At 43.8% G+C, this 16,071-nt stretch overlaps 1 protein-coding gene across 4 annotated transcripts; it reads right to left on the bottom strand.

Moving 5' to 3' along the window:
- Window positions 1–292: 292 nt before the first annotated feature.
- Window positions 293–16,026, bottom strand: LOC135516108 (myotubularin-related protein 1-like). 4 transcript variants are annotated; one of them, XM_064940149.1, is made up of 18 exons: window positions 12,582–16,026; window positions 11,229–11,331; window positions 11,030–11,056; window positions 10,579–10,602; window positions 8,239–8,314; window positions 7,902–7,996; window positions 7,650–7,757; window positions 7,214–7,315; window positions 6,967–7,050; window positions 4,402–4,551; window positions 3,925–4,113; window positions 3,298–3,483; window positions 2,988–3,146; window positions 2,669–2,716; window positions 2,433–2,525; window positions 2,126–2,239; window positions 1,818–1,994; window positions 293–1,613 (listed from the first exon to the last, which is right to left on the bottom strand). In XM_064940149.1, exons 1-18 carry the CDS (start codon window positions 12,704–12,706, stop codon window positions 1,440–1,442), a joined length of 2,034 nt encoding a protein of 677 aa, XP_064796221.1. In that variant the 5' UTR covers window positions 12,707–16,026; the 3' UTR covers window positions 293–1,439. The 4 variants fall into 4 exon arrangements, with proteins under 4 accessions (XP_064796221.1, XP_064796222.1, XP_064796224.1 ...); XM_064940150.1 differs by lacking the exon at window positions 10,579–10,602; XM_064940152.1 differs by lacking the exons at window positions 10,579–10,602; window positions 11,030–11,056.
- Between the last annotated feature and the right edge of the window lie 45 nt (window positions 16,027–16,071).

Here is a 16,071-nt window from a genome sequence, read left to right as displayed (position 1 = left end):
GTGTTATTTGTACATTTTCAAGATGGAGGAAAATCAATCATGACCTTATGCAAAGTTGTTCACCTATGTACAATGTTTCAAGTCTCTAGGTCAAACGGGGCGACGGATATGAGGGGATTTGAGACTGCTTATAACAGCGCCACCTATAGGCCAGTTGGTGACATGTTTTATTTATCAAGTTACTCATAGCCTCTAGGTTTTGTGTGCCAAATTAGAAAATATGCTACCAATCTATTCTTGAGTTATTTGACCATGTCAACCCAACAAAAATAACTAAGAGAAAAACAATAGGTTACAATAATTGGAAAATAATCACATTTACCACAGAAAAGTTCAATGAAGTTGCAGCACAGTAAATGAGAACATAAGCTTGACACAGGAAACAGTGGTTATAACCATCACATGACACAGGAAAAAGTTACAACCACCATAATACAGTAGGAACCATACACAATATCGAAGACATTAAGATTAGTTAGACGTAAATGATATTGATCTAATCCTCAAGGAAAAGGATATGGGTATCACAGGATGGCAGTATTGCTGCAGTGTGTCTTCAAAGACACAAAGGGGATGTGAGCTCAGACCACATTACCATTGATTAACGTCGGCAGAGGGCAAGGAGAGCATCTTTGTGCAAATGGTAACCTAAAATAAGGATTTGGCGTTACCACAATGAAAGAAAAGTCACAAAGGAATACCAAAGATAACAAGAATACAATATATAATACAGATCATATGGATATCACCATTGCATAGAAATGAAACACACATTGAATAGGAAAAAAATTACGTAAAAAAAAAAACACGTGCACAGAGACTTTCAATGGAACGTGTTGATAGGAACACAACATACACAAAAAGGTAAACCTCCAGTCAGCGCACATTAAACGGACGGACAGGAAGGGGGGGGGACATTATATTAGAGGAATTGTTATGGCACAGCTGGATCAGGTTAAGTTAGTACAGAGAGATAGAGATCTTTTTCAGTCTACACTCCAAATGGCACCCTATTCCCGACATAGGTCCCGGTCAAAAGTAGTGCACTATAGGGAATAGGCTGCCATTGAGTTGATAATACATGCTTACTGGAATGTGGCTGTTAAGAAGTGCTGTTGATAGTTTAGAAATATGAATTCAACTCAATTAGAAATTGTTGTCATTTGTAAAGAGTATACTTTTGGTAGGTATAAATATATTAGTTACATCTATTTATATTTACACTTTCAACGTTTGACAAAATATTATGGTGCATTTCTCTCAATACTGTAATATTTCTTTCAACAATTACATTACCCTATATCTTTTCTCTTATTTGAATACAACCAAGAACGAAACTTTGTTACAAGTGTGTACTTATTTTCTCTATGATAAAAACACCTGTGGAAAAACTAGGGGAATACAAAGACAAACGTGCTGGTAGGGGTATGTGTGCGTATTCAGACGGTGGTGTGTAGGGGCGTGCCCCCGCTGTGTGAGGGTGATGATGTGTGTTCTGATGAAGAGGAAAGAGAGCCGTGTGATGAAGATGCTTCTCGCTGTAACTCTTCAACCTTCCTCTGTAACTCAGCCTTCAGGAACATCAACTCCTTCAGGTTCTGGTGCACTGGCATCTGATGGGGAGAGAGATATGGTTAGTACGATATACACACACATACAAAGTATTCAGACCCCTTCGCTTTTCCCACATTTTTTTAACTGCCTAGTAAAATAAAGGTAATAAAAAAAATAAATGTAAGTAGTAGGCAAGACAGATTTCAGACCCCCCCCCCACACACACACTTTTCCTCCCTCCACAAGCGCACTACCACCCCTACCTGCGGCCTCATACGAGGGTTCCATCGCACGTAATACCCGGTCCACAGCTCCAGGTGTCGGACACTAGCCAGAGGGTACAGGACGTGGTGCTTATAGTCCACGTAGAACGGGTTGGTGAAGTCCTCTGGTTGACTGTTGATGTAGGACCATAAAGAGACTGTCTTGGCCTGGACTTCCTGTGGAGGAAGAAGAAGAGACAGATGGTCAGGAATCAATTAACATTCCATAGACAGTTTTACTGTAAGAGACCAGCTGAGGACTGTAATACTCAGCCTCCCACCCCCGCCGGTGAAGAAATGATACTTACATTGACGACTCTCTCCTGTTCGCTGTTGTAGAGGAACGTACCAAAGAGACAGCTGTAGAGGTGGTCCAGAATGGTGATTAGGAACAACTCATTGAACTCAAATGCTGCAGGGAACTTTGAACAAATAAAGAGACAGAAAGACAGATTGAGTATAACTACACAATTATTACACAATTACCTGTGTGTGTGTGTGTGTGTGTGTGTGTGTGTGGAGCAGGGAAATCTCACCAGATGTGTGTCTACATGTACGTACTGTGTGTGTTTGTGTCGGTCTGTGCATGCGTCTCTGTGTGTGTGTAACACTCACCTGTCGGGTCATCTGCCAGACACAGTCTATAAATTGGATGAAGAGAGGTGATCTCTCCGAGTTCGCATGGTTCTCATCCCCATGGCCCACACGCTGAGAAACACACCCACACAGGTTATTAAACACACATACGCATACACACACGCGCGCATACGCACACACACACACACACACACACACACACCTTTAAGAAAACACACAAGAAACAATGCGGACATCACACACACTCCTCTCACCGCGGCGAACTTGTGTCCGAAGCTGATCCACTCCTTCTCCAGCAGTACCTGAGAAGACACACCTCTTATACTTTACTTATAACACAAATGACGAGAGACAAAGGTTTCCCTTCCTCACTTACCAGTCTGCTCTTACATTTACATTTACATTTAAGTCATCATTGGTGAATTCACCCTCTCTTCCCTTCCTTCCTTCCTTCCCTCCCAACCTTCCTTCCTTCCTTCTCACCTGGAAGCCCCTGAGGGTGCTGTAGTGGCCGTCCCCTCTCCAGCACTTAAACATTCTCTTCCTCCCCCTTTCGCCATCCCTTTTACTCACCTGGAAGCCCCTGAGGGTGCGGTAGTGGCTGTCCAGCATCAGCATGGCCAGAGAGGTGAGCTGGGCTGTCCGGTCCCACCCATCACTACAGTGGACCACCACAGAGGTTTTACCAGACTCCAGCTTGTCAGCTATACGCACTGCACCCGCAAGGAGAACCTGGGGGAGGGGGGGGATATGTTAGGACTTGTGAAGTCTTGTGTGCGTATCAGTCTCTCTCCCTTGAGCCAATGTGTGTGTGAGTGTGTGTGTGTGTGTGTGTGTATGTGCGTGTGAACGAGAGAGAGCAAGAGAGAGCGAGAGTCCTCACCCGCATGTACTCTAGCCAGTGTGTCTGGTCGACTGCAGAGTGCCAGTGGGCCTCGTCTGTACTAGGGTAGACCACTTCTTTCAGTTTCCTCAGTGACTCCCTCATCACGTGGATGTTGGGGATCTCCAGGAAGTTGAGTTCCACGTTGGGATAGAAACTCTCACTCTCATAACCACCATCCTTAGCCTGGGGGAGGGAGGGAGGGGTGGAAAGGTCATTTAGCAGAGCGGAAAAAAGGAGGAGTGGCAAAAGAGAAACAGAAGAGAAAACGTTAAGAGAGTAAAGAAAAGCGAGAAGAGGGAAAAAAAAAAGAGAAAATGAAAAAGGGAGAGGGTAGGAGAGAGAAGAGATGGAAACAGACACGAAGTAATCAATAGCCCTTGGAGAGCTGGTGGTGTGACATAAGAGTGACCTCATAAAACAAGCAGACACAGTTACAGGACATTCACCAAAATTGCTCAAAACACCATACATACCAGACATTTACCATACCGCCCCTTTACGGTCACCATAAAACACATCGTGATATAGAACATAGCTGAGATTCAAGTCAAATTTAGCTTGAACACCAATGCTTACATCACGGTCTCCAGTTGACTACATCGGTCTTAAATTGCAATAGATCACCTTGTTGTTGTCTGCCACGCTGCTCTGTCGGGCATCAAATATGGTGAGTTTGTGAGACTGTGCGTTAGCATCCATGATGGTCTGGAGGTATCTTTCGTCCTCCTTACAGCGCCGGTCAGAGGGTCCCACTAAAGGCTGACTGCTACGGACTATAGTGGCCTGGCTCTCCGGGTGGATCCATGACAATACCTAAAGAAGAGGAAGGAGAGAGAGAACAAGCGAGAGAGCGAGGAAGGAAGGAGTTAGCTGGCTGCTAACGACTATAGCGGTTTGGCTCTCTGGGTGGATTTATGGTAAACACCTAGCGGGGTACAGGGTAAATTTCGGCATAATTTTGAAGATACCTTTTGAGGAAACTTTCCAGGTAACTTTCAAAATAACAGCACATTTAAACACAGTATACACACAGCTAGCATCAAACAGGAAAAACACATCTTTTTTTTTTTTTTTTACACATACCACACCCCCCACACGTACCGGTATGCGGTGCCTGGCCCTGAAGGCCACAACTCGTTTGAGGTCGTCGTCCTTGATGCTGGTGGGGATGACCAGCAGGGCAGGGTAGGTGTCACACACCTCATAACTACTGTTCATCTTACTAATGGCCCAACTCTCGTTGGGAAGACCCTGGTGTGGGGAGAGCAGGAAAACAAGAGCCTCTAAATGTAGTGAGCAACAGTTCATTCATCAGTTCTTTGACTACAGCATTGTTTAAGACTGTTTTCTAATTGGCAAGAAGGGGCATTAAAAACATATATACGGGACAGTTGGATGTCTCTGGGACAGATACACTGCATATGCAAGACCATCCTTGCTACAAAGTTACAGAACGCAAAACCAACATCCACACAAACGGATATTGGATACATTGTAAATGCAGGCCGAACGAGGGGGAAAAACGTAGCTAGCTAGCATTCATTTGTTTGTTTTTGCAGAGACATCTGATGACCTAACGCGGCGAGTAATGGGATGAACATGAATTTCCTCTGCCCTTCAATGTTGCAGTCATGACGCAAGTGGCGCTATGCTGTCAAATCCTCCCACATATTTGTAGTTTGACCAGCGGTTTTCAGCAACTGATATTGTTGAATTCAGTTGTCACATTGGCATGTTTCCTAGCAACAAACTATTTAGCTAGCTTCTAGCCTAGTTTTTGATATTCAATGTGAATGATATCCTCGTAATGAACAAAGTCCTGACAAGAAGACACTGAGCGTTGTGCTGTGATTGGCTCAGTGTTCTGTCACTCAAGGGGACAGGGTCACCGCCAAGTCTAAGAGTAGAGCAAAAACATTCTAGCCCCTTGGGTGGCGTCATAGAGTTACATTAGAAGTGCCCATCCAAGAAGGCTCAAAGTTATTGGCCATAGATAAAATGACATCAAATCACATATCTACAGTAGCTTTGATTAGACTGATCATGTCAACATCATACTTTCAAAATCCTAGCTAGCAGTTATCCTCATGAATCAACACTCTACTGGCAAATCCTTTTTAATCCTTGTCATATGAAGAGAAATTATAGATAAAACATATCGGTGCTCATTGGCCATAAACATTACACAACAAGTTGGAAATCGCAAATTCAACAAATGAGTGGTTTGGAAGGAATCAGTGTGACTAAATGCAAGCATTGCAAAATCATTAGCCTGCTATTCAGTGGAGTAGCTGTGTGGTCCACTGTCTAAGATTAAGGGTCTCTTTTCCTAGTTTAAAATTATAAACATTCAACATTGGCCATGCTGTCAACGAAGCATGATTTGTGCCGCGCTCAAAACAACTTAACTCGGAACTGCAAAATCTGACTTCAGAGAGTTCAAGACAACTGGGAACGAGCTACGACTGGGAAAATACATTTTGAACTTTCATCCAACTCGGAATTGCAAAAAAGTTTGATGACAGAATTTGCCAACGAAGGGCCGCCGCGCCACCTTCCTGTTCAAGTGACACCACAAGAAAGTGTTTCCAAAAATGTCTTGTATGCTATTGCATAAATTATTTGATATGCATACTATAGCTAAGAAAGTAATACTAAGTGTATGTTGTGTAGTAAGCTGTTAGTAGCCCATGTTTATCACCCTAATAATTTGGTCTATTTTCACCTCTTAATGTCACCTACTGTTCTGACTTGTGGTGCACATGTAGCCTATAACCTGTTTTAGAGAAATTGAATAATTGAATATTGTAAGAGCTTTCGTTGTCTGCCTATATGCCCCCTTTATTTATATTACGGTTCTGATTTGGTGTACAGGAAGAACACTAGGAACGGCCCATGTTCTGAATTCTGTTGCTGTACATTTGAAAAGTGCTGAACAAATAGTTATATTGACTACGTCCGTCCCAGCTCGCTCATTAATGTCTTAATCGAAATTATGGATTGCCTCTTATCCGCTTGCCGTCCCCTTATGCCATAGTTTGTACATCTCAATTGTCAGCAGAAACCACATCGGCTATGTTTTTTTTAAAGGAAGTAAATGAGGCTGAATTAACTGTTTCACTGCCAAACAAGGCTCCGCTGATAGCCAGGTGTAGCAGTGGTAAGGTGTGGGGACTGCTGTTGGGACAGCTTTATGTAGGCCCTAACAGTTTGTGGGCACCGTTTATCACCGTTCTAGTTCAATGAATGTATTGTTTAGTGATGTGTTGTGGCTTTGCAGGTATGTATCCCACGTTTTTTTGCCCCGCCAAGATTTATATGCTAAAATCGCCACTGGAACTAACAACCACCAGATTTAGTGGAACAAATTTGAAGGTGTGTATTCACATGTCAAAATGAAAATAGAATTTAAAACATGTTATTTCATCCGGTAAACGTGTGCTTAGTTGTCCATTACTTCCAAAGTAATGTACCGAAACGTCTGCATTTATCCATTACATATACGTTAGTCTGACAATGAAACATTTCAAAAGGACTTTGAGACTCAAAGCAAATAAATCTCAAGGGATATCTCCAATTACACAGAAATGTTCTGATTTTCTAATGTTGGAAAATCCGGAATACTATTTCTCATCTGTTCTCTTAGATAATCTGAACCATGGTTACCTGTCTCTTGTACTCAGATATGGGATCGTACACCTTCCATCCGTCCACAAGAAACTTCTCCTTATACAGGAAGGCAAACAAGGGCTGCAAAGGGATAAAACAGGGAGAGTATGTGACAGGTCTCAACAAATGAACAAGCAAGGATTTTAACTAAGATCACAACCCATATTGCGTTACATGCCAGGCACCTATCAGAATGCTAGGATCCTTAACTCCCGCCCTGTATTGGTTGATTGACAGGTCTTACCAGGCCATTTGATAGGGGGAAGGTGTGTTTTGTTAGAACCTCCACTATCTCTGGTTGGCTGGCGTCCTCCTTCTTATAGGCAAACCGGGGACTACGCATGTCCTGATGGAGAGAGAGAGAGAGAGAGAGAGAAGAGTTTTTATAAGTAAAAGCTATACATATAAATGAAACCAGATCTTCCAACAATCCTTCCTTCAACTCTCGTACACAATTCGTAAACCTGTGGCCAAGCACATGCATTTTAACAGAGAATACTACGTGTATGTGTGTAACTCCTGGGTTGTAATTCTCTCTTACCTTACAGAACATCTCCATGTCCTATGTGTTCTCCCTCCATGACTCTGGCCACTGATGGCGGTTGTTATGACTGCTTATAACAGCCTTGTGCAGGCTTAATAAACAGGCTTTATAACAGTAGTAGGGTGTGCTTTCTCACCTTACAGACTATCTCCATGCCCTGTGTGTTCTCTCCATGACTCTGGACACTGATGGTCTCGAGACGACTGATCGCTCCCAGGTTCACATCCAGGATGAAGGGAGTATCCTGGGAAAATAGTGGGATGAGAATGGGATGAGAATGGGACGGGAATGAGACGGGAACAGGATGGGGAAGTTCACATATAAAATTTTTAAATAAAGAATTGGGTGAACAAGGGTCAAACTTGAGTGTGTATGTGGGTGCTCTTACCCTCTCCAGGCTGATAAAGTATAGTTTATAGTCGGTGCTGGTGAGGGTTCCTGTCACCAAGCCAGTGAAGGGACAGATGTACATCACATCCTTGGCTGAGGGGACAAACAACAACAAAACAAACAAACAGAAACATGTTAACAACTAGAGCTCCTCTCATAATAGGCTGAAGACAAGAGAGAGGAAAACAGAAAGGTATAGAAAATGGGAAAATAAGTCCAAATGGAGAAAAACAGATGGGAGAGAGAGGGAGAGAGGCACACAGAAAAGTAGTGGCTGGATTCGAGAGAGAGCGCGAGAGAGCGACAGAAGACAGAGACACAGAATGGATGCCCACCCACAGCCTTGATGGTCTCTCCCGGAACCAGTGGAACCTCGTCCATCTGGACCTGCTTGGTTCCGTCTCTGAGAGCCTAGAACATAGAACCATAGAGCCATCTCAGAGATCTAGAACTCTCAACAGAACATCAGGTTCTAAGCAGAACCATTTCTCACTGTCCGAGCTACAGCTACACAGCCAAAGAGAGGGGGAGGCAGAGGGAGAATGAAACGAAGGTTGTAGGTGGAAGAGAAGGAATGGAGAGAGCGGGGGGAAAAGAGAGAGAGCGAAAGAGGCAGAGGAATAGGGAAAGAGGCTGCAGTAGATAAGGAACAGAGGAGGCCGAAGGGGCAGGAGAGAGGGATGGACAGAGAGCGAAACTTGCCAAAGTGTGGGGGGGAATCGCAGAGTCACTGTCGCCCTGGTAACAATGTCCCCTTTCCATAAAGTCCTGGACCAAGATGGGAGGCAAGGCAAGCGTGGAAGCAGACAAAGAGAGAGCGAAGGGAAGAGTTAATTCTCTTACAGTTGCAAGTTATCGTGAGAGAACAAGAGAGAAAATGAGGAAAGAGAAAATGAGAGAGAGAACGTGAGAGAAAGAGAGAATGCAGAAGTGGCAGAGAGGTTGATAAAAGGGTCTTTGAGGTCACGGACGTGAAGCACTGTGAAGAAATTAGAATAGTTAGTCAGTAGAGTTCTAACAGGAAGTGAAGAAGGGAGCAAAGCCACAACCTCGCTATGGAAAAAAAGGTGATGTAATCAATGGCTAATATTTAGTATATTGCAAATCAGTCTGACAGTACTTTTGACAGCATTCCAATATGTAGGAAGTATGGTTGGAAATGACAAATGCATCAGAAATGGTATAGAGAAGTTGAGACGATCATCAGTTAATGGGTTTGTAGGATCTTCTGTGTATAAAAGAACATCATCATTAGCCTGGTTTCCATCCAATTGGCAATAGATTTTAATGAGAACATTCTAAAATCTGCATAAAACAATATGTACATTTTCCCACCAGAGAGGTGCTTACATCAAATTGACTTGTTTAACTAGGCAAATCAGTTAAGAACACATTCTTATTTACAATGACGGCCTACCCCGGCCAAACCCTACCCCGGAGGACGCTGGGCCAATTGTGCACCGCCCTATGGGACTCCCAATCGCGGCCGGTTGTGATACAGCCTGGAATCAAACCAAGGTCTATAGTGACGCCTCTAGCATTGAGATGCAATGCCTTAGACTGCTGCACCACTCGGGAGCCCACTAAATTCCACTGATGGTTTTGCCACACAAATTGTTGCGTTATATAGCGAGAGTGTGTCCTCTCTGGTATTGCCACGTGTGCTCTAGCCAACAGCTCACAGATACAGTGTGGGTATAGCCTACTTCACGATAAGATTATTATGGACAAAAGAACAAGATTCTTTTTATATGTCAAATGGCAGTCAAGCATCTATCATCATATCATCAGAATAAAACCCTCTATAGTTATTGGAAAGGAGCATCAAGCTCATCACTGTGCACTTTCACCACCCGGGGAAGTAACTTATTTCATCTGCAGCCTTAATAAACTGCACGCTTTCACAAGTCGTAGTGGGAGGACCACATTACATTATCATGTGACTCAAAGTTCACTTCGATATGATGGTTATTATATCAATATTTGCGCATGAAGGCGATTCTACACATAATACATTTTACCGACACAAAAAGATTTTGTTGACATTTGGAAAGTTAAGCGACAAATTTGCTGTTTCCATCAGGCCTGTCATGACATTTTTTATCCGGCATTTACCTTACTCTAATAAAAAGGTTGGATGGAAACCTGGTTATTGATTCTATTATTTCCCCCCCCCAGTTTTGATTTAGAAACGATAGAGCCACATTTGTAGGAAGTAAACAGAAACGGCTCTGTTTATTACAACCATATCTAGTGGCTACCGGAGGCTACTGACGAAACCAGGGTTCTATGAATGAAGCGCAATTTTAAAATTTTTTCGGACTTTCGCTCGCGACCCCATTTTCAAATCAGGCGAGCCCACACGGGGTCGCGACCTCTGGTTTGGGAAACGCTGGCCTTGACCTTGAAGGCTGTAGACCCGCAGTCTCTTTATCCTTGAAAGTAATATCTACAGGTACAAACAGCATGACAGCTCCTACAAACTACTACACAAAGAACGAGCTGACAACCATAAAAATAGCTGTAGAACACCACAAATAAACTATATATAGGTAATCACAAAGAAACACACTGCGCTGTACTTTACACACTCCTTGACAGGTTGTCAAGTATTAAGGTAACCTAGGAATGTTAAAAAGGCTGTTGGGTGGACGCCACCAGTCTTCAAATCTTACCCTGAGAACAGGCCTCTTGGACACCTGTTGGTTACAGACAACCGCACACACCGAGTTACTACACACACACACACTCTCCGGGTTAACACTCACATACACAAAACACACAGAGCTAAAGGATGGGCCTAGAAGACCCCTGAACAGTGGTGTATCACCGGAAGGCAAAGCTGCAGCAGACGGCGAGAGGAGCATTGACCCGCTGAACACAAAAGCTATAACCTCAATTCAGAAACTAAAATAACTAAAATAAGGCTTTCTGAATGGTGCAAAGAGAGAGACAGACAAAAGTTTGACTGTGGCCTTTGCAAAGAGAATGGCATTGCATGACTACGTCAGTTGCTATAGACAAGACTCAGCATAGGAAGACTACCCAAATCACTCGACCCAGGGTACATAGAGCGTGTAAGCGCACACACACAAGCAACACTGCTGCTGCTATGGTTAACCTTACCCTTGGGAGATCTGTCCTTCTCCCAACCTGTCAGTCAGAAAATACAGGTTATGACGTGGGTGTCTAAACCTGTTATTGTGTGCGCATTCGTGTGTGTGTCGTTATAAGCCTGCTATTACAAACAGCAAGTGTGTGTGTGCGTGCGCGTATCAGTGCTAATGCATGCGACCGTGTGTGATCAACCACGCGTTTCCCCCACCTTGAAGTCTCTGGATGCAGTGTCTGGGGTTATGGATGATATCTGGCTGGAGATGGTGGCTGCTATCAGCTGCTTACACCACTCCACATGAGAACCTGTAGGACTGGGCGAGGGATGAAGGGAGAAACAGACAGACGAAGGTATATAGGGGACATACAGAAAGACAGAGAAAGAGACACACACACACACAGATAGATGAAGGAATATGGGGGATATACAGAAAGAGAGGGAGAGAGAGACATGAGGGAGAGGGGAATAGTCAGAGAGAGAGTTCAAAGGAGAGAGGGACAAGGGGACACGAAAACAAAGAGACAGACAGAGGGGAACAGAGGGCTCAATAGTGGTTTCAAGGGAGGGAGAGAGAGCAATGTTTAAGAGATACCAGAGGTAGGCAGTCAGTCACACACAGTAGTAGGCTAGATCACATTAAAAAAAGCCTGTTTGCAACATCTGGGCAAAAATAGGTCGCGGTTAGGCTGATTCCTGCTGGGCAAAGCCACTACTTTATAACAGGGGCGTGTTCACTTGGCACAGATTAGTGATGGGCATTCCAAGTCTTTTCGGCGAGTCGGCTCCCAAACGGCTCTTTATTCAAAATGCTTTAAAAAACGACATAGAACAATAAACGAGTTGCCATTATGTCAGCTCGTGAAATGCGCATTCAAATACATTTTTAACTGGCCAAATATGGAATATTACGTTTTTCGCACTGCAAAAAAAGAGCGTGGACCAGATTTACTTGCTCTCCCCACTATGTATTGTTTGTGCAGTGAGGATTCATCCTCATTATTTTCTAAATTATCTGTAGAAAATCTTTTGAGCTCAAAAGGCAGTGTGAAAAATCAGGGAGCCAAATGAACGGCTCTTACACCGATGCGATTCAGTTCCCGACCCATTACAAGCACAAATCCCCTACGCCCATCTGGCGCTCTCGTTGCAGAATGCCGAAATACACAAGAGACACGGTAGTTTACAATGCATTTACTGCATGTTACAGCACAATGAAACGCTTTGAGGATTAACTTTAAACTCGTTGAAAACAACACTAACAACATATGTCAAACAAGTAACTAAATGATGCATGCAGGCAGGCTATTGCCTAGGAAAGAGCAAGTCACATTTCTACAACGATAGGCCTATACACGACACCGCCCAAGAGCCAATACACACACACAACTAACGCTGTAGTAACATTCTAAACGTTTTGTAACAACATATGACAAGCAATGTCTAACAACTGCAGCCTACGAAAGGGAAATTCGCTCTTATATTTCTACTGCCCAGTGCAAAATCCATCATAACAGTGTAGCTAGTAACAGTTTTGTAGCGAGACCGGAAAAGCTATATATTCACCTGTCCAATGACTCCACGCTAGCCTGTGTCGATCCAGAGTTGGCCAGCGTTCGTGGCTGGTTGTTTCGATTCGGTACTCCCGGCAACGCAGGGCTATCTCCTCCTCCAACCGAGTGCTTTTCCATTTTAGTCTCCACTCAACCCCGCTTCCTTCCCGCTAGATGACGGATCAAATATGCTTCCTTTCTGAATGTCGACAAAATCTGTGTGGCGGCAACGTGTTTAAGAATTGACGTTGTTTTTATACGGATGAGACGGACTCTTCCGCTAGCTAGCTCACAGCAAGAGAGAGAATACGGATGTTCGCTAGCTTCCGAGTCTCGTTCTGTTAATGAAATAGAGCCGGTATGTTTATTTTGCAGATTTGAGGAAGCAGTCAGTGAGCTCAACCCTGGAGCAGGATAGCACACACCTTGCCCAGGCGAACCATTAAGATCACCCAAAATGCTCACATCCTTACTAACCAGCTTCAGCAACACATAAATTGAGGATAAATTTGAGGCCTGCTTCCAATAAATGGTTATTACATTGTTAGTGTTCTTGCAAAAATAGGTCACAAGAGGCTTACTACATGTTGCCTATTGTAACTAACGACTGGCTGAGGGCAAATGGCATAAACCAGCCTCATCAGCAACACATGCATAGACAGGAAAATGTAAAAGGGTGTAGCGATTTTATAGTAAGCATGGAAAATTCATAGCCTTGATCATAAGAGGTTACTACAACATATAGCCTGATGTAGCACCTGACGTATCCCCCATATTAAACATATTGATCACGTCAAAGGTCACTGGGTCGTTCCACGAAATCAGCCCCATTTCGGTAATGTAAGTTTATTTAACATAATTTAACATTCGGTTATATAGAGCAATGTTCAACTTAATAAACAACACATTTTCCCATCTCAAAAGATTAAATAAAAAATGCCTGTATTAAGTGCCAAATAAAGTAAAATGGTTGACGATTTCATCTTAATTCATCCAAAAATCCCAGTGTGAGAGGAGAAATGGAAGCTTATTGTGTGCAAGATGGAGGGGCAATTAAATGCAAGCTTAGTTTTCTACCACAAAACACCAGAAGTTTGCCAGAAAGAGTAGAACCAGCTTACCTGCATTTACAATGTGATTGTTGTTCCAACGTTAATTTTGAAAATAATATTTACAAATTAATAATTTCACCATATTAAAATGAGTGATCAGTTCACATTACAGGGTTGACCTTAAAATGGGTCAGTTTTTTGTAAACATTTTGTTAAACCTTAAAATCAAATCACATCACTAATAGCCGTCTATTTTCCACCACAAACCGATGCTGGCACAAAGACCGCACTCAACCAGCTGTATAAGGCCATAAGCAAACAAGAAAATGCTGATCCAGAGGCGGCGCTCCTAGTAGCCAGGGACTTTAATGCAGGGAAACTTAAATCAGTTTTACCTCATTTCTACCAGCATGTTACATGTACAACCAGAGTCAAAAAAAACTCTAGACCACCTTTACTCCAAACACAGAGACATGCACAAAGCTCTCCCTCACCCTCCATTTGGCAAATCGGACCATAACTCTTTCCTCCTAATTCCTGCTTAAAACCTCTAAAGGATCAGACTCTTTTTTCAATTTTCACCTAAAATGACATACCCAAATCTAACTGCCTGTAGCTCAGGACCTGAAGCAAGAATATGCATATTCTTGATACCATTTGAGGGGAAACACTTTTGAAGTTTATGGGGGGAGTCCCCGAGTAAAAGTCCCACGTTAAAAGAAAAAACTGAAGCAAGAAGTGACTTGCTCAATATGGAAGTGGTCAGATGACGCAGATGCTAAGCTACAGGACTGGAATATGTTCTGGGATTCTTCCGATTGCATTGAGGAGTACACCACATCAGTCACTGGCTTCACCAATAAGTGCATCGATGACGTCGTCCCCACAGTACATACCCCAACCAGAAGCCATGGATTACAGGCAACATCTGCACTGAACGAAATGGTAGAGCTGTCACTTTCAAGGAGCGGGACTTATAATAAATTCCGCTATGCCCTCCGACGAACCATCAAACAGGAAAAGCGTCAATACAGGACTAATATTGAATCCTACTACACCGGCTCAGATTCTTGTTGGATGTGGCAGGGCCTGCAAACTATTACAGACTACAAAAGGGAAGCACAGCCACGAGATTCCCAGTGACACGAGCCTACCAGACGAGCTAAATGACTTCAATGCGCACTTCGAGGCAAGTAACACTTAAGCATGCATGAGAGCACCAGCTGTTCTGGACAACTGTGTGATCACTCTCTCTGTAGCCAATGTAAGCAAGCTCTTTAAACAGGTCAACATTCACAAGGCCGCAGGGCCAGACGGATTACCAAGACGTGTACTCCGAGCATGCGCTGACCAACTGGCAAGTGTCTTCACTGACATTTTCAACCTGTCCCTGACTGAGTCTGTAATATCAACATGTTTCAAGCAGACCACCATAGTCCCTGTGCCCAAGAACACCAAGGTAATGACTACCAACCTGTAGCACTCACATCTGTAGCCATGAAGTGCTTTGAAAGGCTGGTCATGGCTCACATCAACACCATTATCCCAGAAACCCTAGTCCCACTCCAATTTGCATACCACTCCAACAGATCCACAGATGATGCGATCTCTATTGCACTCCACACTGCCCTTTCCCACCTGGAAAAAAAGAACATGCTATTGAGAATGCTATTGACTACCGCTCAGCTTTCAACACCATAGTGCTCTCAAAGCTCATCAATAAGCTAAGGACCCTGGGACTAAACACCTCCCTCTGCAACTGGATCCTGGCCTTCCTGACGGGCCACCCCCAGGTGGTAAGGGTAGGTAACACCACATCTGCCACGCTGATCCTCAACACTGGGGCCCCTCAGGGGTGTGTGCTCAGTCCTCTCCTATACTCTATGTTCACCCATGACTGCATGGCCAAGCACGACTCCAACTCCATCATTAAGTTTCCCGACGACAACAGTGGTAGGCCTGCTCACCGACAACGATGAGACAGTCTGTAGGGAGGTCAGAGACCTGGCAGTGTGGTGCCAGGATAACAACCTATCCCTCAACATAATCAAGACAAAGGAGATGATTGTGGACTACAGGAAAAAGTGGGCCAAGCACGCCCCCATTTTCATCAACGGGGCTGTAGTGGGGTAGGTTGAGAGCTTCAAGTTCCTTGCTGTCCACATCACCAACAAACTAGAACGATCCAAACACACCAAGACAGTCGTGAAGAGGGCACAACAAAGCCTATTCCCCGTCAGGAAACTAAAAAGATTTTGCATGGGTCTTCAGATTCTCAAAAGGTTCTAAAGCTGCACCATCGAGAGCATCCTGACTAGTTGCATCACCGCCTGGTATGGCAACTGGTCGGCCTCCGACTGCAAGGCACAACAGAAGGTAGTGCGTACAGCCCAGCACATTTTATGTTTAACTTAAAGTTTATTTAGTAAATACTTTAACACTTATTTTTCT

The sequence above is a fragment of the Oncorhynchus masou genome, chromosome 27, assembly GCF_036934945.1.
Source record: "Oncorhynchus masou masou isolate Uvic2021 chromosome 27, UVic_Omas_1.1, whole genome shotgun sequence".
Lineage (NCBI taxonomy): Eukaryota > Metazoa > Chordata > Actinopteri > Salmoniformes > Salmonidae > Oncorhynchus > Oncorhynchus masou.
Note: the sequence above shows the minus strand (reverse complement) of the source record. Positions and strands in the feature narration are given on the sequence as shown.